This window comes from Lepidochelys kempii, chromosome 3, assembly GCF_965140265.1.
Source record: "Lepidochelys kempii isolate rLepKem1 chromosome 3, rLepKem1.hap2, whole genome shotgun sequence".
In the NCBI taxonomy this organism is placed as follows: domain Eukaryota; kingdom Metazoa; phylum Chordata; order Testudines; family Cheloniidae; genus Lepidochelys; species Lepidochelys kempii.
In genome coordinates, this window is record NC_133258.1 from 200,882,319 (window position 1) to 200,907,874 (window position 25,556).

Consider the following 25,556-nt stretch of genomic DNA (forward strand, 5'->3'; position numbering starts at 1 on the left):
GCACCTCGTGTAAGTCCGCTGAAAGTGGACGGAAAAGGCTCCTATTATTCGGATTTTGCAGTGGTGTCACTGAGTGCATACACAATGTGGAAGGCAGTGGAAAATCAGGCCCTGTGTTATTTTGTGGGTGAATCCCAGGCTATCAAACTGGGATCACTTCGAAAAGGGCCAGAATCTGCCACCCTTCCATTGAGCAGCACCTTACTTCATGACTAGCCTCATTCATGTCAGTGAAGCTGTGGAAGAAATAAAGTGTAGTCAATGTATGAGTGGTAGAATCTAGTCCTTAATATACATAAATAAGGGCTTGATTCTCCTTAACATGCATGTATTTTATAAACGTAATTTACACCTCTTTAAGTCCCCTTTATACTTCCAGGGAGCTATAAAGAGGCATAAGAACATAAGAATGGCCATACTGGGTCAGACCCAAGATCCATCTAGCCCAGTGTCCTGTCTTCTGACAGTGGCCAATGCCAGGTGCCCCAGAGGGAATGAACAGAACAGGTAATCCTCAAGTGATCCATCCCCTGTCGCCCACTCCCAGCTTCTGGCAAACAGAGGCTAGGGACACCATCCCTGCCCATCCTGGCCTCTGTCTGAGGGAGAACTGGGCCCTAAACGTATTCTTTTATTATAAAAAAAATATGAATATGTTCTCCAGTAGTTTCAGGATTTGAATTAATATTTTTCTTGGCTCATAACATATATAGTACAGGCAGTTCAGGGAAATGGTCTGTAGGTGTCCCTCTTTAAATCAGGTAATATAAGAAGAGAAAAGTACATCTTGATTCAATAACTACTGAAATCGCACTAAAAATGGGCATCTTTCCAGTGACTTTAATGGGAACAGGGCCAAGGACGGTAGTGAAATACCTCACGTTTCATAATATGTGCAAACAAGCAAATGGCTGAGAGGATGTATGAATTTTTTAGGTCACATTGTAACATACAAACTACAGTACAGCTAGCCATTATTGCACCTTCTTGGTACCATTTGCACCAAAGATACTGCCAACATAAATTAAATCCACCTTTGTATCATTCTACATGCTCTTCATGTACATCTACATTCAGTCTTATAAATGACCACTGCTTATAGACAACTTTAGGTCATTTCACAATAAAAAGGCAAATCAAATTTTATACATGGGTATATTTTAATTGATTTTAAAAATGTTTTACATTAGCGGATATATTTCATATTTTCTGTTACATTGGGTAACACCTGAAATGATCTGCATAGTAACGGTGACATTTTTGTTTTGTTTTGAAATTGTCAGTTGCAGGTAGCAATGTAACGTTTCAAAGACAATCACAATACGTGCAAGATGCCCAGCCAGAAGCATTCCTTGGTTGACTTGCAGTAGCGTGGTGCTCTACATTTTGTGCATCAACAGTTTTGTAAGTGTAACTCAGAAGCAAAAACAAGCTTTCCTCTCTCAACCTTAAATGCGAGGCCAGTTCCTCAGCTGATTGAAATCAGCTGACTTTGACTTCCCTGGAAATACACCGATTTACACCAGCTGAAGGTCTGGCCTGGATTTTTCAGAATAAAATGTCTACTTTGTGGCCACTCCTAGATTCCTTTCGTTGACTTCCAGTGGGATTTCTAGTGTGTTAGGAATGCAGGACATGGCTCTTAATAATGAATACACTAAATTAATGCTTAGAGCAAAACTCTGAGTGGTGAATCTTCACTCCAATACCCTGCTCTCCATACATGTATGGAAGGGGAGTGCTGCGTATGCATGGAGAGTAAAATATTGGGGTTTGAATATGAGAAGAGAATTTTGCCCTCAGCTTGAAGCTTTGACTTTGAAGAGTGTTTTCATCTCCATTTGGCCATTATACTGTAGATATATCCTGTGTGTGTCCTCACCTACAGAAGAAAAGTGCTTTTGCTTTGCCTACCTGATAAGTACTCAGTTTGGATTAATCCTGCCACCTATCCCATGTGTTTGTACTGAGATCTGTCTCGAGGAATTTGCACCTGGCTGGCTGTCAGTTTGTGGTGGATATGGTAAATGCAGACGGTTATCACAATCATCAACCCCAATATCAGACCCAAAATTAGAGGCAGGGTTTCTTCTAACTGTTCCCTCTCATCCACTGGACACTTATGTTCTGCAATTAGAGAGAGAGAGATGATGAAATGCTTTAAATAGTAACTTGTCCTGTAGTGCAAAATGAGCTTCACCAGTGAAATACAGCTAACTGAATAATGCCTACACTGAAGTCATCTATACAGAATAAAATTATGTTCAGTAGCAATGAAACCAAGGAAAAATTATTAGTTTTTTGGTGGCTCAACTGTTTTCAAGCAAATTAAAATATCATTGACCACTTCAGGCTCTGGTTCAGGACAGCACTTAAACACATGCTGAACTTTCAACTAGTCATGTCTATTTATTATTTATTATTACTATTCCCACAGCACCTGGGTCTATTTTAATTGCCTTTTTTATTCTTTAAGTGCCTTCCTTTGCTGAAAAGTGATTGTAAAAATGTCACTGTTTACGCCGGGGGGGGGGCGGACCTCGTTGTCTCTTGACTCCAAATCACCTTTGTTCGGTTTGCACATTTAAAAAGGTTGGTTTGTTTCTTCCTGACCGCCAAGCCCTGTGAGTTCACTTCAGGATCCGATAGTGAAGCCGAGTTATGGCCTAGTCATCCCTCCCCTTCTATAATCTGGCCCAGTGTAGGAGTATTAGCACCGTAGTTACAGCTGAACAGTGGGGCACACTTTGATTTCCAGATTAACAGCCCTGGATTTTGAAGTCCTTTATCTACATACCAGGGAGAGCGTGAGAAGCCGCAATGCAGGCTGCCCCACACTGACTTATCACCGTGCCTGCGTCTTGTCCTGCAGGGACTATCCTGAAGGTGAAAGCTGGTAGTTCAGCCTTTGAGCCAGCTCCTCAGCTGGTGTAAACGTCAATAGAGCTCTGCTGATTTACACCAGCTGAAGATCTTACCCAGAGTGGTCCCATTGATTTCAGTGCGATGGAATGTGGGAGTAAAGACACACTGGATAAGCACTCTGCAGGATCAGGGTGGAGATGTGCATTAACGCAAGTGACCCCTTGCACTACAGGCAGCAGCCACAATTACTAGATAAATTGCATTTGCACCGTTTGCAAGCTCTTCATTTGCACAGTGCTTAGTACAATGGGGCAGGGACCTCTAGGTACAACTGCAATATATAACCATTACATACAAAAAATGTTATTTAGACAGCACAGTCAAGCACTCAAAAGTTAGGAAATGCCAGAATCTAGTTGGTGTATACAATCTTAATTTGATGCCCTGGTGCGTATGCATTATGGTACAGTCTTTAGTAAGATGATCACATCGTATTTTTCCCATAGCACCCATGCCTTATTCACTGAACAAGATGGACAGCACTCAAGAGGCTGAAAGGGTGCTGCCAAAATTTTGCTGACAGTGCAAATGACAGAAGAAAAAATTGAAATTTTCAAAAGCCTGTCTTTGAGATTTTCAGGTGGGAAAGAAGAGGCACTTCTCTGGCCCCAGGGCTTTCTCCCTGCCAAACTTCAAATGCCTACTGCAAACAACGGAGGTGTAGGAGCTTCTCAAATAAAGGTTGTGTGAATCTTAATGGAAAGTTTTAGACAACCTAAATACTAGTCCCCCCCTATTATTAAAGATGGCCAGGCATGGCACCCTGGTTACCTGACTCCGGAACACAGACCTCTACCACTAAAACTAAAGGAGAGTGAAAAAACACTTGGAGAACGCTTCAATCTCCCTGGTCACTCGATTACAGACCTAAAAGTCACAATACTACAACAAAAAAACTTCAAAAACAGACTCCAACAAGAAACTGCTCAATTGGAATGAATTTGCAAACTGGACACCATTAAATTAGGCTTGAATAGAGACTGGGAGTGGGTGTGTCATTACACAAAGTAAAACTATTTCCCCACGCTTACTTTTTCCCCCTGCTGCTACTCACAGCTTCTTGTCAACTGTTGGAAATGGGCCAACCTGATTATCACTACAAAAGTTTTTTTTTTCTCCTGATGATAATTCTAATAGCTCACCTTAACTGATTGCTCTCATTATAGTAGAGAGTATGGCAACCCCCATATTTTCATGGTCTCTGTGTGTGTGTGTATATATATAATCTTCCTACTGTATTTTCCACTGTATGCATCTGATGAAGTGGGTTTTAGCCCACTAAAGCTTATTCTCAAATAAATGTGTTCGTCTCTAAGGTGCCACAAAGACTCCTTGTTCTTTTTCTTTATCCTCTATGTATGCCAGCCACAGAAGAGCATAATCACTCACCCATACACAAAGCCAGGCAGTTACAGCAGGGACGTTGCTCGAATGGAATTCTGACAACTTATACCAGCTGAGGATCTGCCCCTTATTGCTGACACACTCCTGGTTCTAATACCACTCCTTTGAGCTACTGAGGCTCATAAAGCAACCGTTCAAAACTCTGGGTACAAAAAGCAGCTGGCCATGGAGAAAGGGGCTAATCTATCTTGGGAAAGAATTCTATTATTAAGCTTTTTTTAAAAACAAAAACAAAGAAGGTAAGAAAAAACATTGACGTGGAAAGTATTTTAGCCATCTCCTTTTCAATTCAGTTCCTGCACTGTTTTTGCCAGAACAGTGATTAATCACCAGTACTCCGTTATAGACGTGGCCACAATTGCTGCAGTGCAGTTTAAAAAAAAAGAGGGAGGAAGTGGCGACTGGTTATTATTCAGGATTCAAAAATTGATGCCAGTGTTTGATTAAAAACGCCCCTTCCATCTAATGACCGTCAGAATCCCATTGGACTGTTGTTTCCAACCCACAGGCATATGGGCACAAAGGCATTCCATGGTGGTGAACCTGCAAAGGCTAGCGTGGAGAGCAGAGTTGAGTGTGGATGGGCACTAAAGTAAGGGACACAAAAGCCAGAATTACATAGACCCAGTGGCCCTAATGATCTATGCAAGCCGTGCAGAGGAGCTGCAGCCATTCTTCTGAGTAAAAGCCAGCCACAGAAGCTGCACTGTGCCCTTGAATCACATTCAAGGAAGTTAGGCTCAAATCCTCGAAGATTTTTGAGGTGCCTAAATCCCATGGGAATCAGCTGCTGTGTGCATCACTAACAGTTACTTTACAGGCTCTGCTGGCTTCAACAGTAAAGCTTGTAAGTTCCCTGCATCAGACCTGTTCAGCTCACTGGACCGCCTGACTTCACTGCCAAAATCTTAATGCCCTTGTCCCAGTACTGAGCAAGTCACTGGTTGCTGGACATGCACACCACACTGATCTTTAACATCACACCTTACAACGTCACCACATTTTCCACCTCACCTGCTCAATGCCACCATGTCAAACATCTTAACTCCCTTTTTTTTAAATTCATGTTTTCCAAACTAAACAAAGCATGCCCTCTGCAAGGAGAACTGTTTAAAGCCAAGTTGCACATCTCAGATGCCAACTATTATTTTAATCAGAAAAAAGTCACAATTGTAACAGGAAATATGTATTTCTTGCAATGTTTGCATAAGTCTAATGGGCGAAAGGAAATTGATCTCTTTAAAAAATTATTTTAGTTTACAGCCTTTGGGCTAAATTATGAAGTTTTTAATTTAATTTTTTTCATATTTAATAAGGAGCAGAATTAATGATATGGGAATGCTAAGAACTATATGATTCTCATCTCTCTAAACCCAGCCAATCAGCTGATTCAAAGTCTGTAATGTTCTCAGTAGTCACAGACTATTGACTGAGGGAGCTGCCTGGGAAAAGGAGGTGAGCAACTGATAGGCTGCCTGGCCAATGGGGTTGCTTTGTAAATTCCTCAGGGATCTATGGATGAAAAGTGCTTTATAAGAGCAAATAATATTATTATTTATTAATTAATGTTAATTCACTCTAACTCAACCCAAAGCAAATCTATTTAGATCCCCAGGCCAAAACCCACGGAAGTCAATAGAAAGATCTCATTGACTTCAGTGGCATTGGATCATGCCCGGTGAGCTTTGCAAAGCATCACACTATATTTGCTTTTGCTTTAATCTGATCTTCTCTATTCTTATTTTAAAAATAATATTTTAATTAGCTCCCTTGAGTCTCAGATTGTCGGTTGTGGAACTTCCTGTCGACTGTCCTGGGGAGGCATCACCTTCAACCTCTAAGAAGGGACAGTGGTGGAAGAATGTCTGGTTAGTTTAGTCAAAAAGGATTGGGAAGTCATCTCCCCTGGGTGTGTTTTGTGAGTAAGTCTATAGATCACAGGGGGTTACATGATAGGTGTTATGGGGTGTGGATGTTCCATAAGGCCACGCAGACTGGATGCACACTGGGACTAACTGCTCAAGATGGCCCCCAGGCCCAAGAGTGAGGATGGGTGGAAAAGGTCAAAGTCTGCTGTCTGGATAGGTGCTGTGGAGTTCTTTGGTGTGTAGGTGGAAACAGGATGGTTAGGGGAGAGAGAGAGAAACTGATGCAAATTACTTCCCAAATTCTTTGTCTGGCCCTCCAGGGATCTTGCCCTTCTGTCACTTCCACCTGCTGGGTGAATGGAGTGGGGTGGGGAGGGAGTTCCATAGGGGTGGGTAGGGAGTTCCATAGGGGTGGGTTTGTAGGGTCATTAGCAAGACTGTCTCCCTATCCTGCAGAGGCAACATTTTCAGCTTGTTCCTCTCCTTGACTGACCCTTCTATTCACCATTTCAGAGTGGGCCACTGAGGTCTTGGCTGATCAGTGGACTCAGAGAGAGTCACAGAATCATAGCCATGGAGAGCTGGAAGGGACCACGAGAGGTCATCTAGTTGAGCCCCTTGCTCTGAGGCAGGACAAAATAACCCTAGACCATCCTTGGCAGATGTTTGTTTAACCCAGGGGTCAGCAACCTTCGGCACGCAGCCCGTCAGGGTAATCCGCTGGTGGGCCGTGAGACATTTTCTTTACGTTGACTGTCCACAGGCACAGCCCCCCGCAGCTCCCAATCGCCGTGGTTCACCATTTCCGGCCAATGGGAGCTGTGGGAAGCAGTACGGGCCGCAGGTACATGATGGCCACCGCTTCCCACAGCTCCCATTGGCCGGAAGTGACAAAATGTGCCACTGCGAGGAGCCGTTCCTGCGGACGATCAATGTAAACAAAATGTCTCGCGGCCCGCCAGCAGATTACCCTAATGGGCCGTGTGCCAAGGTTGCAGACCACTGGTCTAAGCTGTTCTTAAAAACCTCTGAGGACAGGGATTCAACAGCCTCCCCTGGGAGCCTATTCCAGAGTCACGATGTGGCCACGTGACCGCATGTAACGAAAGACAGGTGAGTTTTACGCAAGCACGTGTTTGCCAGGAGAATTAAAATGCTATGGGCCCTGATTGCCCACAGAATAAATAATCATAATACTTTGCATTTATATAGCACCTTTTGTCTAAGGAGAGCAAAGCACTTTACGAGCACTGAGACTCACAACACCTCTCTGGGGTAGGAAAGTGCTATGACTCTCCTCTTTCAGGTGGACGAAACAAGGCATGATGCAGAGGTGAAGGGACTTGGTCAAAATGAGCAGAGCAGTGGAGGACCCAGCAATAGAACCCAACACTCCTAACTCCCCAGACCCTGCCCCAGCGTTGGACCACAATTTAAGAGTGGACCAATCAAAAAATTTCAGCTGAAACACTTTCCCATCAGAAAAGAGGCTTTCGTTGAAATCAACGTTTTCTGCAGAAAAATCAGGAAAATCAAAATTGAAAATTTCAATTCATATCAAGATTAACTTCTTAGTTTGCCTACTCCTCTGTGGTGTCTCATGGGAGCTGTAGTTCTGGGTCCCTCATGCCCATATGCTCACCTATGTGCCCTACTCCCCAGCTGGCTACACAGCCCATGATGCACTGTGGTAACTCCCTGTGACCGTACCATTACAGTGCGCAATTATGAGTCAAATAATTCCCATGAGTGACGTTACAAGTGCTCATTGAGGGGAAAATATGCCCCCCCATCGCCTTTCCAACAATAGCAGGGAAATTTTGGCCCCAGCCCAATAAAGCACAAAAGCACATGCTTAACTTTTAAGCACATGAGTAATCCCAGCACCTTGCAGGATAGAGCCCTTTCGTAAGCAAGAAACAACAACTTCTCCTTCTTGTCATTTTTTTTTAAGCCAGTTGCTCAGCAAACAAAAGAGTGTCTGGAATACAACCCCCTCTCCCCCTCCCCCCCCCCAAAAAAGCTCAACGGTGAGCACTGACGTTTATAGTTTGGGAGGCAGGCTAGTCAGATGTGGTGTCATTTATAGACCTGTACCTTAAAATATACATTCTACACAAGTTGATATGAGTTATTTATGCATGGCCATTTATTCCTGAGGCACATCATATTGTCAGAGGAAGCACAAAATATTTATTGTGTGATGCCTTGGCTTCTGTGGTGAGTGCTTATTCTATACTCAAGAGAAGGATAAAAACACCCGGGCTGATTGTCTTCTCATTTATGCTGTTTACTCTGGTATAACTCTGCTGAGTAATTCCTGACACACACCCAATATAAGAGAGTTCAGAATCAGGCCTACAACTATGCCCTGTATAAGTTGATAGTAGGGCGCCCCCCCCCCCCCCCCCCCGTGAGTACCTATGTTGTTCTGGTTAATGGCTAAAGTGCTCGTTTTCTCGTTCAGTCTTCTATATTAGAACAGACATAAATGAGATAAAAATTAGAAAACAGTTCCCCTACCCATAGGCCAGAACCAGCAAAATATGGGGCCATAGTCAAAGTTGCTGGAAAGATTCCTGTTGACTTTGGATTTGCCATGATGGGCCAGATTTGCAGAAATGTTCAATGCTCATAAGTGGCTAGATTTTGAAAAGAACTGAACACCTTTGAAAAATCTGGCCCGAGGTAGGTACCTCCATGGTGCCTCTAATTCACAGCCTGCAGGTCCCAATTCCACCCCAGTTGCCACCTCCTTAATGCTGTGTGGAGACATGTCTTTTTAATAAGGTTACTGTTTTTTGGTGTCCCCTTCCTTTATGGGAATAAGCTGTACAGTATAAGTACCTTTTATACCGGTATAACTGTGTCCGTACTAGGAGGATGTTCCACTTTAACTAGACCAGTATTGTTAAAACAGCACGGTTATACTAGGGCTAGGATAGTAGTGGGCCATGTCGCAAATACAGAACTGGTTGAAAAGGATACGTATATTCTTCATCGTCCCCCCACCCCAAAAAATGGACAATTTTTATTTCCGTAAAAAGACAAAAAACACTGAACATTTTTTGGTTTGTTGGTGAAAGGTTCGTTTCGGGTTTCCTCCCCCCTTCCTTTTTTTTCCAACTGAAAACTTAAAAGAAAAATCCGTTTTCAAAACAGCCCATTTTTGTCACAAAAAAGTTTCAAACAAAAAGCATTCAACCAGCGCTAGCGTTGGGTATAGGAAGGAAATAAAGCAATGAATTTTTGTAAGGGGCGGGGGAAAGGGCTTAAAGACAAATATGTACTATACGTGTAATAGACATTCTATTGGGTTGGTTAACCATTAACAAAAGCTACAATTCTCTGCAAAATTCTATGGGACAGTTCCATAAGCCAATTTGTAAATGGTAAGGACAAGAGTTCTCACTATTTAATTCATACCCACATCTCTGTTTTAAAAGGGCACCAGTCCTCCTCCAGATAAAAGTCTCTTCAGATTTAGCAGATCTCTTTCTCAATTCTAGTATATTTTAAAGTATTATGTAGCTTGTTCATAATTAATAGAAATTTTACCAAATGTAAAATTAATGAGCTTCAAAGGAGCAGGCTAATTACTGTAATTTAAGACTAGTGGGAGATCCCAAGCTGAATCAATAATAATGCACAATTTATATTTACATATATGCCCTATACACAGACGTCCCACATATTTAGTAATGATACGCACATGAAAAATGGCAGACTCATTTGTTAAATTGTGGGGCTATGTGATAACTTACATCTGTTAGGCATCTCTGACCACCTCATCTGTACGGTGCCTGCTATTTACTTTCCCTTGATACTAATTCAAACAGCCACCATTCAAAAAAAACCCACAAGCTTGCCAAATAAATATTACGTCTTTTCCTCAAAAGATAGAATTCCCACATGCAATCACAGTATCTCTAGACCTAGCCTGGGAGGTGTCAAGTCCTGGACAAGCGACACGTTCGCATGATGATGTCCAAAAGCCCATTATGGTTCAAAAAGAAGCTTTGTGCCATTAGAAAATCAGGAAAGGCTTTTTGTGAACGGTATAAAGTGCTGGTTGCTGGGCTGTTATGCTACAAGACAGAAGACTTTACAACTTGGATATTATGTACAGACAGAAAAGCTAGCCTGGGTAATTTTAATGAGAATTTGCATATTTTAGTTTTCATTTCCCCCCACCCCCCCAGGCCTGTACTGTTGTACCCATCACACTAGGAAGCCTAGATTTGCCGGTGGAGGGATACAAAAAAATAGCATCTGAAAAGTGTCAAAAAACCTCTCTGAAATGTCTATAATATTTTTTCCTGTGAAGTATGTGGGCTATCAGAATACATGGTGGTGTGGCATGGTATAGAGGATTTATTTGCCCCTACAGAGAAGACTTATATAATTCACTCCCGTCTTCACTAGCAGTCATGTAGCCAGCCCTCCCTCCGGCTGAGTCAGTGCCTGTAACCATGTCTGTTTGCTATGTAATTTCGGGGAATCGTACTTGTGGTAATAAGCGCTGTGCTTTGCAGTAAGTGTTTGTGTTACTACACCGGGAGCTATTTCCCACAGGTAGAATTACACCATTCAATATTTTAAATGTTCTGTTTGACAAGTAACGCTGCCCTTTCCTCATCATAAGTTAATCAGTAACAGATCTGGCTACTCCATGTATTATTTACTTCACCTTGCTTCAGTAATAATGATCGAGTTAATTCATCCGGTAAAGCTGGAATTTGCAGGGGATTGATCCTAAAATACTAACTCAGGCAAAATGACCGTTGGGCCAAACTAAACCTTTATTTAACGTTGTATAAAACTGGAGTAGCTCTAATTCAATTAGTCAGTGGCATGACTCCAGAGGAACACCAGATAACAGAGCAGAATTTGCCTGAGTTATAGGACAACAGGATCAAGCCCCATAGAAATATCTTGGATGAAATCCTGGCTGCATTGACATCAATGGCAAAACTCCCATTGACTTCAATGGGGCCAGGATTTTACCCTTTAAGTATTAATATACTGAGTGTCAAAATAAGCATTTCAGGTACAAACATACTTGCAGCAATAAATACGTTAATAAATAAAAGCCACAGTACAAGGTTTCCTGCCTCATTCAGTGCACAAGATGGACTGTACTTGGTGTCAAAGGCAACTGTTCAATATTTCTTTTTATCTGCATTGTTCAGTGGGAGGCTCCATGTCTCATTTGCTCCACACCCTCCAAACGCTGCATTGAATAAGGACTTCTCCCTCTTTCTTTCTTTAGTGGCTTTAGTATAGCACAGATTCTGTCAGCCTCAGAAATATTAATGGATTTTATCCTCACCAGACCCCTGTGAGCTTGGGAAGTGTTATTAATGTGATTTTACAGAAGGGGGACTGAGACACAGGGAGAACGAGGGACTTGCCTGAGGTCACATAGGAAATCTGTAGCAGAACTGAGGATTGACCCCACATCCCCAAAGACCCAGTCTGGTGCCATGACCACAAAACCATTTTCCTCTTCCAGATCCCTGCTGTATTCACAGTACGCCATGCAACAAATGCAGTTCTCTGGACCACAGACCAATTCATCAACAGCCCCCAACCAGTGGGGGGCAACCCCATCTTCTGAGAACGCAACAAAATCTATGGAGCACTGAGACCCAACAACAGCTTGACAGGGAAAGGTGGCAGCCTGTATCTCCCTGCCCTTCATCCCTCCTGCTGCTGTGACTGCTGCCTCTCCTCTACCCAACCCGCCTCTCCTCTACCCAACCCGCCTCTCCCCATAACCCAGTCTCAGTGCAGCGCCTCAGCTCGACCTCCCCCACCAACCCCACACATGGTCAGTTTCAGACCATAGTGCTGAAAGAAGCCTTTGGATCTCTGCCTCCTGTGTCCACCTGCACTAATCATTAGAAAGGCCCAGAGCCGCCTGCCAACTTCCCTCTGCAATGTTATGCAGATCAATAGAATGAGGGCTGACTATTTGGATGGTGCATTACAGAATTAGTGCACATGCAAAAAGCACCTTGATCACTTTGACAAACCACAACCAGTTGTCACTTGCCCCACAAAAGACAGACAGCCTAGGGACCACGGGCCAGGTCGGTAAAGGAATTTAGGCTCCTAGCGATGCAGATAGGCACCTGCTGGGATTTTCCAAAGTGCTTCAGCGCCTAATTCCCAGGGGGAGTTTGGAGGCAGGGATCATGCTGAATGTCCCAATAAAAGCCTGATCCTATATAGCTTGCACACTCAAAACTCCCATTGAAGTCACTGGGAGTTTGGGGTGTGCAAGAGATGCAGGGCTAGGCCGGAGATTGGGCCCAGAATGATTTTGCCACACATTCCTACCTTCGCTGAAGACAAAGTCAGCACTGATGTCAAAGGGTTGAATGCGGACTTCTGACAGCACGAGAGTTACGGTTCTCTGGTGGTCGCTGGTGATGAGGGAAATGGTCTGCTGAGCTTGGCATTCGTAGGATTTCCCAGCTGGGGTGACTAAGGCAGAAAGGTGGTGGGAGTTGGCTGTGTGCTTCCCAGCTGTCGAGACCACATAAACAGCAGTGGAACAGTTAGATCCCAAAATCTGGCAGTTGCCAGTGTTGCTAAAAAAGCTAAGCCTGTGGAGATGTGCCTGGATTGCGGGGAGGTGGGCATGTGCTTTCATAAATCGATAGCTATCCTTGGGGCTGGATTGTGCCTTCTAAGCAACACAGAACTCCACTGGGAAGTGGGGCAGAGCCATCCAGTGGGAGCTCCAGGCAGCATTGTGGGAACTCTCCAGTGAGCAGAGAACGGCCACTGCACCAAGAGTTAGGCGGCTGGAACATATACGTCCCTCTATCCCCAGTGTAAAGTGGAGACATTGCTCCACCTTTCTCAATCAGTGTAGTGATGCCAGCAGTGCTGGCCTCATAGAGAGCTTGATCCAAAGTCCATTCAGGCACATGAGAGATTTCAATGGGCTTTGGCTCAGGCCCCATATTCCCAGCATGCAGACAACAGCAAGGACTGCGGTTACACTTAGCCTCTGTATTGGGGTGCCAAAGAAATACACAGCTTGAGACACTCAGTTCAGGACTCAACCGAGCTCTTACTGTGTTTCTTGGAAATAAAAAAGAAGAAGATCATTGGTCAAGTGGAAATAAGGCAGAATTTTCTCATTATGTCAAACATATTTCTACATACAAAGACTGTGGATGATCAGCTGTATGGAATGATGAATAACTTCTGCCTTTCTGATCATCTGCAGCCCTTGTGTTCATCATTAGACTTCACATAATAGAGAAATTGGGCTTCATATTTGCTCAGTGTGTGAGGGTTAATGTGTGTGTGGCTGTGCATTAGAGCCATGCAAAATATTCACTGCAAGATGAAAAACGACTCAGAAATCAAGGTTGTACATTATGGTATAGTCTCAATTATGGGAGGTGCATTAAGTTATGCAAACCTTTTTGGTGTGAACTTTATTTTTCCATTAAAATGCACCAGTTTTCAAACTCAATAGACTACGTTCTTTGTAGAAGTGGGTAAATGGGCTGTTTTTTCCCCCCAAGTGAAGCTGGCATTCCCACTGACAAAATGGCAAGCTTGAGGTTATTCCACATTTAATATACCAGCCATTTTATCAACACCAAGAATTAAGGGCTTGCAACCATTGTAAAAAATAAGACCCTAATCCTGTATGAGAGTAACGGAGCCACCAGTCTCTGCCAGATTAGAGCCTTACAGGATGAGAAGTTTTATGTGATTATCTGCAAAACAAAAATGGTATATTTTGTATAGCTTACACGCGTGTTTATAAATACACAAAAACCATATGCGCTCCCTTACAGGAGAAATGTGTTGCAAGTTGTTTTTTTAAAGATTTCTCTGAGCGATGTGAATGAAGTTGCGGATGTCCCCATATTAGAGAATTATTTTTAAATGTAACTGAACATGTAGAATGTATTTCCCCGGGGTTTTGTGCTTGGAAGAGAAACGAACTGAGGGTGGGTAAGAATTATAAATATGATATCTAATTGGAGCCAAATAGTTTCTGAAATATTCAGAGGTAGCGGGAATTATTAGGACAGAAAAGGATCTTTCAATTTATCAAGGAAATGGTGAATCATAGAATATCAGGGTTGGAAGGGACCTCAGGAGGTCATCTCGTCCAACCCCCTGCTCAAAGCAGGACCAATCCCCAACTAAATCATCCCAGCCAGGGCTTTGTCAAGCCGGGCCTTAAAAAACCTCAAAGGAAGAAGATTCCACCACCTCCCTAGGTAACCCATTCCAGTGCTGCAAGTTCCCCCTAATACCATCCCACCGAGATGCCTATCATTCATGTACAGTAAGGAAAAGGGGTGGCAGGAGGGAAAGTATCAAAAGAAAAACTCAGATGAGTGAAGGAGGAAAGACTGAGGAATGAAACAGAAGGTGGGAAGACAGTGTGTGTGTGTGTAAAACCAGTAGCACCAGTGCAAGCCCCTCTGACCCAACATCAGAAAAGAAAACAATAGGTAAACGTCCAACCCTTCTTACCATTGATGTGATTCGGTCCAAAGGTAGTTTCCCTCAAATTAGCCGCACATAGGACCTGAATCCTGTTCCTATTGAAGTCAATTGCAAAACACCCATTGATCTGCATGGGAACAGGATCTGGTACAGCAACAGCCAGCCGCACTGATCAGTCGTAGAGGAAGAAACTGAGCAGAATGTGGGAGGTGGGCTCCAGGGACTGAAAATACAGGCATTTCCCTATTCTCCTGCATGCAGCGTTTTAAGTGTCGACCTGCCTTTAGCTATAGTCTGCAACAGCGGATGCGGAGGGGGAATAAAGACTGGGGAGGGTTTTCCAGCAGCTGGATACCGGCTTGGTTAGAAAACCCGCTGAATTTCCCTCCCAAATGCAGTAACATTGCGCTCCAGCTTTGCCTAGCAAGCAGACTGGGGGAAACACGGTTTTCTCACCACGGCATGGAGAACACCTGGTGACTGCGAGCAAATTGCCCCGCCCCCCCCAAAAATTAAAAAAATAAAATAAAACCGGGGGGGAGGTCAGTGTACCAGTTAGGGGGGAAATTAGTTTGTTCCTATGTTCCTTCCTTATCTGTTCATGCTCTAGGCGTGGGTGAAAAGTTGCATTTCATAGGCCTGGCCCATACGCTGGGACGAATGGACTATTTAGCTGTATTTTCAGTAGACAAACATTGCATTTCTAATTAAATTGGATTGCAATAAACACGCCTCTTGATTTCATCATACACCCCGGCCTCCTTCCGCTTTACTCCCGGGCACACAGCGACTGGTTCCGTTTGCTTTTTTATTTTCATCTACACCAACGGTCAAGGGAAAAGCAGCCCTTTGGCCTGGGTAAAGGCCCTTTTCCAGCCAGCACTTACGATTGACAGCATCTTTGAAGTAGGTTCGCTCCGAAGAATCATAGACAAACCGGATCTTGTTCATTTTCCAGACCGCCTCCTGCCTTTTGGATGTGTTGTGGCCTTCCTGCCAATCAAATATATACGTGTGTGTGTGTGTGTATATATATATATATAGTGTGTGGCCATTTCAGTCAATGAACTTCCCGGGCATTAAAATGTACAGCTCGGGTCGTTTTGATGATGCGTGTGGCTCGTTTTTTACCACGATCGCATCTCACTGACCACACACCGAGAGCAGGATTTCACGCCCTGTGGGTTTCCCTGACACCCGCTACAAGGACGCCGAATTTAAGACTTTCGGGCTGGTTTTGCTGCCTTTGGGTTTTAGTCAACAAGGAAAACAAAAAGCAGGCCCCTCGGGCGCACCGCAATCGCACAGCCACGCACCTTTATAAAATGCAGTTGGAGGGTGTACACTGTGCCTAGCCAAGATATTTGGAGTTCCGATTCGGTCGCGCCGCAGTTTCCTCTCACTTCTGCTCCTCGGGAAAGCGGAATATCAGCGTCCTCGGTTATCAGCTAAATGCACAAACAACACAACACACGTTCAAAACCAAAACCAACACAAGAAGAAGGCCCGATTACCCCCCCCCCCCCCAGTCCCAACTGTGAATGATTCGGGACAGCAGAAGGGGATCGTTTACACCGGCTCCGATATAAGACAACAGCAGAAACAAGGTGGTCCTTCCTCCCCGCCCCCAGCCAAGGAAAAGACATGCCCTTAAGGGTAGGAACAAAAAGGGGAACATGCCGTAATGCAGATACATTTGCCTATAGGGAACCGGCTTGTTTCCTGACGCTATTTCACGGCATTGACAACTTGCGCTGTCCAAAAGCGCCAAATGCAGCTGGTTTTCCCTATTCTTCATCGTGCCGCGACTGTTTCTGCGGGCAAGCGCATGGACACCAGAGAGGGGTTTTCAATTGGCATCAGGATCTGTCTCCCTAAAGATAAAATAGTTGGCCCACCAGACCCACGCTTTTGTATTCCCTTGCTCGTAGGCAGCGGAGTAAGTAGAGGGCGGGGGCTGAGATCTTCATTTTGAGCCCGGGGCATGAGGGGCTTGCCTTTGGGGCGCGATGCGGAGCGAAGACACGTGCATCGCCGTGTGAAAGATCAGCCCTGCGAGCTGAAAGCGGGACCCTGCGGGGGGACCCAAATCCCCGAGCTGAAAGCACGTCTTACGTCGACATAATTGCTGGCCGACACATCGTAAGGGACCATCAATTTGGCTGCAAATTCTGCCATCAGACACGTCGTCCCGTTGTCCCGCACCACGAAAATATCCTTTTCGGGACTGGTGGAAAGCCCGGAGAGGTTCTCCACTTCTTGCTCGGCCCCGATTCGAGCCATGGCATCTGCGGAACAAAACAGATACGTGTGGAGACGCCCGCCTCTTGCGAGCGGCTCCCTCTGCTTCGGAGCTTGCCTGGGAGGGGGACCGGGAGGGGGGGGGGCAAAGAAAAAGTGACACCTTTGCCCTGCTCTTCTGCAGCCAAGTACCCACCCCCCAAGCCCCCCTGAAGCCCTTAGCATGAAAGTAATGGGCTTTATTGTAAGCGCTTCTCTGGGCCAGGCGCCCGCCTGTAACGCAGCCCCGTGGCTGAGCGCCACGACAGCCGCCCAAGGATGCTCGCAGCTCCCCACCGCCGATCGAGCGCTGCACCCAGCCGCCGCCTCTCGCCCCAGCCGGCCCGGGCGCTACTCACGGAGAAGGCACAGCAGGCCCGGGACGCGCAGAAGGCGACCAGCTCCGAGCCTCACATCCATGCTTCTCTCCGCCGGGCGCTGGGGCCGGGAACTGCTGTCGGGGCTGCGCGGGCAAAGAGCTCCCGGCTCTGGCGCTGCACGGTCAGGCTGCGAGATGCACCGAGCTCGCAGCTTGGCAGGGAGCTGGGGGAGGAGGAGGAGGAGGAGGAAGGAGAAGGGGGGGTGGAGGATTGCCGGGGGGGGGAGCTGTCCAAGGTACCCCCCGCTGGAGCACAAAAGCAGAGGCTAGTTCTGAGCTTGCTGCTGGACCTGCTCGTGCCAGCAGCCCTGCAAATGGATCCAAACGCTTCGTCTGCTCGGGAAACTTAATGGCACGCGTAGGAGCATCTGCCGGGGGGGGGGGCTCTCGGTGTTCAAAGAAACCCCCGGGGCTCTGGGGAGAAGCTGCAGCCTGCGAAGGATCCTGCTTCTGCCCTAGACAAGCAACTGCTCCGGCAAGTCCTGGAGCCGGGCTGCTGCTCTCTCAAACGGGGTGTCGAGGCGCTGCGGTGCCCCTGCCGCCCCTCGCTCGCTGCAACGGCGCCGACCGCAAGTCAAGGCCTCTGGCGGTGTAGGGGGTTGTTTATGCATAGGCTCCGCCAGTCATTGCCCCCCCCCCAATAGCCTAAGAGCGGAGGGGACCCCCCCCCCACGAGAGCACTGCTTTTTAAATGGCCCACCTCTAAAACGGCTGCAGCGGACATGATGGGCGCTGGGGTTTGGTTTGGTTTGTGGTGGGGCTAAACGAGGCATTCCTTCCATGGCCTTGTGAGGAAACAGTCATCGTCCTTCTGTGTATGCAGCCGAACTAGCCGTCAGCCCGATCCTGCTTGGGCAGCAGAGTAGGGCCGGGTACTTGCCTGGGGTTACTCCAGCTGGAGATCAGAAGTTGCCACCAGGTGTTTATTAAGCAGTGACCACAAGCTCTGTGTCCTCAAAGACACCCCCTGAGGTTTAAGACTTTCACCTTTCTTGAAAGAAAAGCTCTTCCACAAAGGTCTGGCTACGCCCTGTTTTATAAGAGAGAGAGAAAGAAAGTCCTAGCTAAAGCAGATTCAAATGATCCCATATTGAAGGGAGAGAAGGGATCTGTCAGCATTTTAGAGGAGTTTAAAACAACAAGTGCTATATATTGACAGAAAAGTCAAGATTTTACATGCAAAAGATAGGCTGAGGAAAACCACTCACTCTGTTGTGGGCGGTGCTGCAGGTAGTCAAAGACAGGCCTAAACTCTGCGGTCTGCAGTTTTAAAAGGGCAACTCACCCCCCCTTATTTGCATTTTCCCAACTTTCCTTGCTATCCTCCCTAAACATATATTGTGCTGGGATTAATTACCACTGGCCTTATAGCAACAGAGAGAGATTAACTAGTAATGAAGGATTCTTCATCATAGAAATTGGGCCACCTCCACCGGTGTCAGGTGGCATTGGCTCACTGAAGTTAGTGAAACCATTTGCTGATTTCCAGCAGCTGAGGGTCTGGCCCATAGAAGCGATCTTCGAAGAGGTTACAGCAGTCCAGGGAGGTGTGGTTAAAAGGCAAAGGGATACATCTGATAGAACACTCACACTCTTAGGGGCCTGCTCATGAACACTGCAAAATGGTGTTCATCACAATCTCCCAAAAAGAAAAGAGGACTTGGGGTACCTTAGTTAATAAATTTGTTAGTCTCTAAGGTGCCCCAAGTCCTCCTTTTCTTTTTACGGATACAGACTAACACGGCTGCTACTCTGAGACATTACAATCCCCTGTTTTCTCCTGCTCTGACAGTAGATTTCTGAGCCATTCATCTTTTTTACCTGATCTGTCATATGCTTGATCTTAGCCCAGAGGTGAAGTTTTCTACAAAGCTTGAGCAAAATCCTTTCAACCATGTTTTAGCTCTGGGAGGATGAGAAATGGTTTGCTTTTCCCCATAGGAAAACCACTCTAACTATACTTGAGAGAGAGAGAGCAAAAAATAGCTGAAGATTGAAACCTGCAAACGATTGAGGGCCAAATCCAGCACCCACTGAAGTAAATGGGAAACCTTCCAGTGACAGTCAGTGAATATTGGATCAGGTCCATGGGCCCAGATACACAAAGGTATTTAGATTCCTAAGGCCCATTGATTTCAATGGAAGTTAGGAGCCTAAATACGTTTGTGGATCTGGGCCATAGTCCTCATGAATAACTAGTGCCTTTGCTTGCTTCCAAATAAAATGGCTTGCTTGAAAATTGTATACAGAGCATGGTCAGAAGAAAAAAGTAATCAACAGCTTCAACTCAGAGACACTGAGCACCTAGGCTATCACTGAATATAGTGGGAGCACTGTTGAAAATCAGACTATAAATCCATAGTGGGGTAAATCTTTTCCCCTGCCTCTACAGATGCAATGGCTCCACTTCCAGCAGAATCAGGGCTGTTTCATGTGCAGAGAGAAAGGGGGCAAATGCTGAGGGGCCAGGCAGAGTGTGTGCACCTCCTGCCACATGTACAACTCCTAGACTGATCCTCCCATCTCCCACAGAGAGGGAGCCCCATCCTGGAGATGGGGGCATTTAAAACTGCAGGCATGGAGCGTCCCCAGCACCGCTGGGTGGTTCTATACGGAGAGGCCACTCGTAGGCCAATATGCAGGTTGTGGAATTCACCATCAGAGTGTTTGCCCCTAGATGCACACTTAAAGCCCAATTCTCTGAGCTGACGGAAGTCATTTACACTAGTGCAAAGTGAGTGTAAAATGCTGCTCGACCAGAATGTTATCATTTTACACTCAGTCATTTACACCAGTGCAGACTACACAAGATTCAAGGAAGGAAAATCTGGCACTAGTGTGAAATTCACCCCTGTGTAGAGAGCCAGGTCTATGCAACTAAATCCTCCCTAAGATTCATTGTTTTACAAAATATGGCCTATGCCACAACAGCCAGTACCATTTCTATTTCTTGGGCAGTCTTTGTGTTGCAGGATCTCACAGGACACTACTACAATATATGCACAGATTTTTTTCCCCAAGTACTATTTTTGTCACAGGTTACAAGCACTGTAGGTGTAGTTCCATTGAGTCCATACTCACAATTAAATATTCCCTCCTGGAGAAGCTTTAGTCTCCCATTAAATGAGAAGCCTTAAAAACCACTGATAGAAAAATATAGTACATATGTAATACACGATGAACCTCTTTTATGACCTGTATCTTCAGTCGTAAGGAGACCCTTGTTAACTCACTTACTATACCTGCTTCACTCATGTATATTAATGTTACACTAGTGATCAATCGGTTTCAGTACCAAAACCCATTCATTTTCTGATCGTGAAATGATCCTGCAGTGCTTTTTACAAGGTCTTCTAATGATGGGACATGTTCCTGCATAAGAAAAGATGGCATAGCTGCAAGAACTAGGTGTAAACCTTGTTAATTAAGAATAGTACGCTTCTGCTAAATGGATTAATCTATTGTTGTATATTTTCTTGTCTCTTTGATGGTGTGTGGGTATATATACATAAGCATGTTAGCTTTGGGAAAATTCTTTTTGGATAATCACTCAGGGCCACATCCTTGGCTGATTGAAGCTCCCCTGAACTCAATGGAGCGTCACCAATTTACACCACTTACGCCCGATTCTTCTCTTACAGAGTTTTTACACTGGTGTAATTCATTTACTTGCGTGGGATTAGACTTGAGTTCCCGGGTGCGAAGGACAGAAGAATCCAGCCCTCAGATGCTCAGTTCACATAAACCCCAGTCTGAACTACCTCCCGAATGTGCTAAATTGCACTGCAAGTCTCCGAAGAATCGAATATTCTTTGCTGTATTTTGTTTCTGGTCAGCCAGGAAATACCACCAGGGTTCTTGGGTGCAAGGAAACACCACATGAACAGCTCATGGTAGTTCAGCATTTCTGCTTGCTCTGGCCAGAACTAGAAGAGGCGTTGGCATGAAAAAATAACGGGTATTTACTGTTAAGTGCTAAAAGAACTTGAAGGGTCAAACTGAGTTTGGGGCAGAAGTGTGTGGGTTTTTTTTATCTCAACGGGCTCCCTTCATCCCTAATGCTGAAGGACTGGTAAATAACAAAAGACACCTACCGTAACCCCTCTGCTTCCAGGGAAGCCAAAGGTAGCTTTGCCATTAACTTTCAACAGGAACAGGACTGGGCCCACTAACAATGTTTATCCACGTTGATCACAAAGGAAGGTGAAACAGTAAGTGTGAATAAAGCCCAAGGTGAGTTATGATCCTCACACTCTCATGAATGGACATTCAAAATAAACACAAGAGCTTTCCTTTCACCCTTATTTTGTTCATAGGACCCATGTTTATGTTTTGGTTTGGTTTGATTTTTTTAATCTACCCTGCCTGTCCTCGGTGTCTTTCTATCCAATCTTCCTTTTTATATTGTTATAGCAGACAGCTGCTTTAGCAAAATAATGGTTGTTCCCTTAGTGATGCTAATTTTGTCAGAGGAAGAAACAAATCCATTTAGCCAGGCATTTTATGGTTGTGTTTGATGGTGGGTTATATGTTCCTGTGACAGTTGCTCATGGATCAGGTAATTTCAGCTAAGGAGAGCAGCTGTTTAATGTGTTGATTTACAAGGAAGTGGGCAAATGTGCTGTTGTGAGGATAAGGTCAGAAGCAACTTCTATGATGTGTCTGCAAAGATATAGATATAAATATAGATGGATAGGTATAAATGTCTCCCTAATTCTCACTCTGGAGTTCAGTACCAAAGGAGTGAAGAGAGAATGTACTACAGTATTACAGGCGGAAATAATTAACCCAGTAGTTAGTAAACCAGAGACAGTAGATCTCAGAAGAGATAGTAAACCAAGCTGCTTTTTGCCCAGGTTTGGTGGCTGTCCATGTGAAAAATCCCGGAACAGTTTGGGGAAAGTGTAAAAGATAACTCTCTGTCTGATGCTCTTGCTTTCTGAACACAAATTACAGTCAGGACCGGATTTTCAGAGATGCTTTGCACCCACAGCTTCCATTAACTTCAGGTGAGGTTAAAGGTGACCAGCCCTTCTAAAAATCGAGGGTAAAGCTGGGTGAGGCATTACTGAGTGCCCAGTGTCTGCTACTTTTTGCCAAGAAGGTAGCTACACCACCAGCAGCTAACTCGTTTTCTTAAACTGTTTCCCCAGCCAATACACATTTACATCTGTTTCCTCAACTCTTCCCCTCGGCCTGCATGTGTTAAGATCGTTTTGTTAAATTGCAGTCAGAATATTTGAGAGAGATGTGTATTCAAGGTGATGGATAGTATGTGACCACTCACAATTACAGTCTGACTCAGGCGTATAAATTAAGGGTTGGCGTTCACGTTTACCTCTCATCCCAGTGCTTAAACGTGCAAGCGTTACATTGCATTCAGGTCTGTTTGTGGCATGTGTTCATGATACACCAGGCTACATCTACGTGGAGAAGCAAAACAAACGAACCCCCCTGACCGTGTGATTTTAACTGCACACGGCGATCGATTGGAGCAGGAGGCGTGAAACGTGGGGGGAGTTAGTATTTCAAGTCACTCTTGCGACTCCTACATCGTTTAAGTAAGACACAAAAGACCTCTCCGACCCAGCTTTCTGATGATCAGACGCGTGTCTAGTTCCCATTGAAGCTAGAATTACAGCTCCTGCTCCCCTTCTTGGTACCCGTGACATGGACAGCGAGACCGATGCAGTATTAGCTGTAGGAGTTTACATTGCACTTTATTTGCAGGTGCCAACTTGTTTCCAGAAAACTACTCCAACTCAACCCTCCCCGCGGTAAAAGGGTGCCAGTTACCTGCCGGGTCAGTTACCACGGGAAACTGACCGGTTAGCCCTCCTTTGTGTCTTTCTAAACCCTCTAACATGCTCCGTCCCCGTGTTCCAGCCATTTATTTAACTAACCCTCGGCACGTGGCACCAATGTCCCTCACGCATTGCCGTGTGGTGGCCGACCTCTTTCAGCTGAATACAACTGAGCGTGGGAAGGGCTTTTGCAGCCTGCCACTGGCCCCTGGAAAAAGCCAGGGAGCGCCTCCTGCCGCTCTGCCCTCAGCGGGATTATTACAGCAAGCTCAGAACCTGACTGCACAAAGGCACGGTACCCTTTGCCTCCTTACACGGGTGCATGCAGTCGTGTTGTAGCCCTGTTGGCCCCTGGCTATTACAGAGACAAGTTAGGTGAGCTGATATCTTTTGATTGGACCTACTTCTGGTTTAATGGCTTCCCAGTAGAGCCCCGAAGAAGAGCCCCGGGTAGCTGGAAAGCTTGTCTCTTTCACCAGCAGAATTTGCTCCACTCCAGGAGATTACCTCATTCCCCTTCTGTCCCTAACCTATGTCAGGGACACGGCACAAGATCCCAGGAACGTGAACCAGGAATAACAAGCAGCTCTGGAAACTCTGAAGCAATGGCCTCGCCTGTCTTTTCCAGCCAGGAAGATCAGACAGCTGGGGAAATGAACGCATCCTGTTAACCCAATAGTCTGTGGATCTAGACATGGCCAAACCCGAAGAAATTATCTCACCAGCACCTGCGTGATTTAAAACGGTGCATCAAAAGGTAAGGGAGAATCTAAGGGCGAAGAGATTTCACAGAGCATATACAAAATACAGAGCTGTAAATACACGCCTTGCTGTTCACGCTGGCTCTAGGTACGCAATTTAGAGCGGACTGAGTTTGCAGATTAAAGAGACACCTGAACTTTGCAAGGCAAAGAAGTCTCGTTTACGGCTGGAGAGGATCTGCTTTTGGTTGCACTCAGGAAAAAGGCCGCAAGATCAAACTACTCATAAAGACAAGCTGATTAAAAGCTTGTCTATTCAATGGAGTGTCCCTCTGAGCCGCTCTCTCGGTTCTGGTGAAGAGCTAAAATGGAATTCAGAATTAGCCATTAAAATATCCCCTTCTTCCACAGCTGGGGCCTAGTCCTTTCCATCCGCTTGTAAACAGAAGTCTCCATTGAGAAAAGTCCAGTGAATTCTTAGCCCCACTGAAATCAATGGGAAACGTCCCCTAGATTTCAATAGGGCCAGAATTTCTCCCTATGAATTTTGAAAGGGAATACTTCCAACAAGTTAAAATAGCCATAAACAGGCTAACAATGGTGATAATCAAAACCAGGAAGCATCCTGGTTAGAGAAGAACCAGACTCAACTAGGTTAGCCTAGTAATCCTGAGGCTGGAGTCGAAAAACCCAAATTCAGGAACCGAGAGTACCCACGCAGCTCTTCTATGCACCGTGCTTATGTACCAAAACCAGTCCTCTGAAATTTCTTCACGTCAGCGGGGAGGTCAGAAATAGCGCGAGATAATTAAGGCTCAATATTTCTGAATTGTCAGTGTTTGTTATTTCAGAAGCTACAGAACTGGGGTTTTTTTTTTTTTGCATTTTTTTTCTAAAGCAGGCCTTGCCTCTCCTCCATTTGAACAAATGTAGCCTTTTGAATGCTCGCTCCCAGCTGGAGAACAGACCTACCCGACATGTTTCCTGGCTGTCACTGTTAATAATAAACATCTTCTGTTTCCAGATCTGTGTATTTACGGATTAAGGGTGGTGGGTTCGGGCGGGTGATCTACATTTAACACGTTTCTTCTGCTTCTCATCGGAGCTCATCCTCGCTGCAGCGTCATTTTCAACCCCGGGTCAAACACACAAACGGTTTATTGTTTATCGTTCTAGTAAATACAAACCAATATTAGCCGCTAAGTATCCAAACAGGCTATTTTGTAAAATCAACACAAACTTGGTAGTTGTATTTATACAAAATACTGCAAAGCAATTGGATAAGATAGTTCAAACAGCATCAGATGCTTTGCGTTTATCATTGTCAAAAGAATACAATCACAGTTAAATGTTTTACAGTGTAATTATTTTTCAGTGTTATAATACAATTCTCCCATTGCCATCTCTATTCACTTACTTTTAACAGAAGACGTTTGGGATGAAATAGTGTTAAGAGTTTGGGGGTTTAGTATAGAAACCTATTTGGGGCCATTTTTGATCCACACACTAATACCTCTTCAATACCTTCATTTTCCATACAGAGACAAGGTAGCAAAGAGATCTTTTGTTGGTCCAACTTCTGTTTGGTGAGAGAGACAAGCTGTCAGGTCTGGGTCCTTTGCCGTCATACTATGGAGTTTCCATTTCCTTATCCATTACTGTACGTGTGGGGGAAAGATTTTCCTTCCACAAGGAAAAGCTT

The 25,556-nt window shown here is 45.1% G+C and overlaps 1 protein-coding gene across 2 annotated transcripts; it reads right to left on the bottom strand.

Annotated features, from left to right (window-relative positions):
* Positions 1-1,123: 1,123 nt before the first annotated feature.
* LAMP5 (lysosomal associated membrane protein family member 5) lies at positions 1,124-17,864 on the bottom strand. 2 transcript variants are annotated; one of them, XM_073339638.1, is made up of 6 exons: positions 17,330-17,864; positions 16,806-16,978; positions 16,007-16,138; positions 15,578-15,683; positions 12,543-12,689; positions 1,124-2,127 (listed from the first exon to the last, which is right to left on the bottom strand). In XM_073339638.1, exons 1-6 carry the CDS (start codon positions 17,388-17,390, stop codon positions 1,949-1,951), a joined length of 798 nt encoding a protein of 265 aa, XP_073195739.1. In that variant the 5' UTR covers positions 17,391-17,864; the 3' UTR covers positions 1,124-1,948. The 2 variants fall into 2 exon arrangements, with proteins under 2 accessions (XP_073195739.1, XP_073195737.1); XM_073339636.1 differs by having other exon boundaries at positions 12,543-12,731; positions 17,330-17,860.
* Between the last annotated feature and the right edge of the window lie 7,692 nt (positions 17,865-25,556).

Bases quoted from the DNA above. Each gene is read 5' to 3' on its own strand.
- LAMP5 (XM_073339636.1), bottom strand. From the start codon at position 17,390: ATGGATGTGAGGCTCGGAGCTGGTCGCCTTCTGCGCGTCCCGGGCCTG. The intron at 16,979-17,329 runs GTGAGTAGCGCC...TTTGTTCCGCAG, and splicing joins GGGCCTGCTGTGCCTTCTCC to ATGCCATGGCTCGAATCGGG. The intron at 16,139-16,805 runs GTAAGACGTGCT...TTGTGCATTTAG, and splicing joins CGGCCAGCAATTATGTCGAC to CTGATAACCGAGGACGCTGA.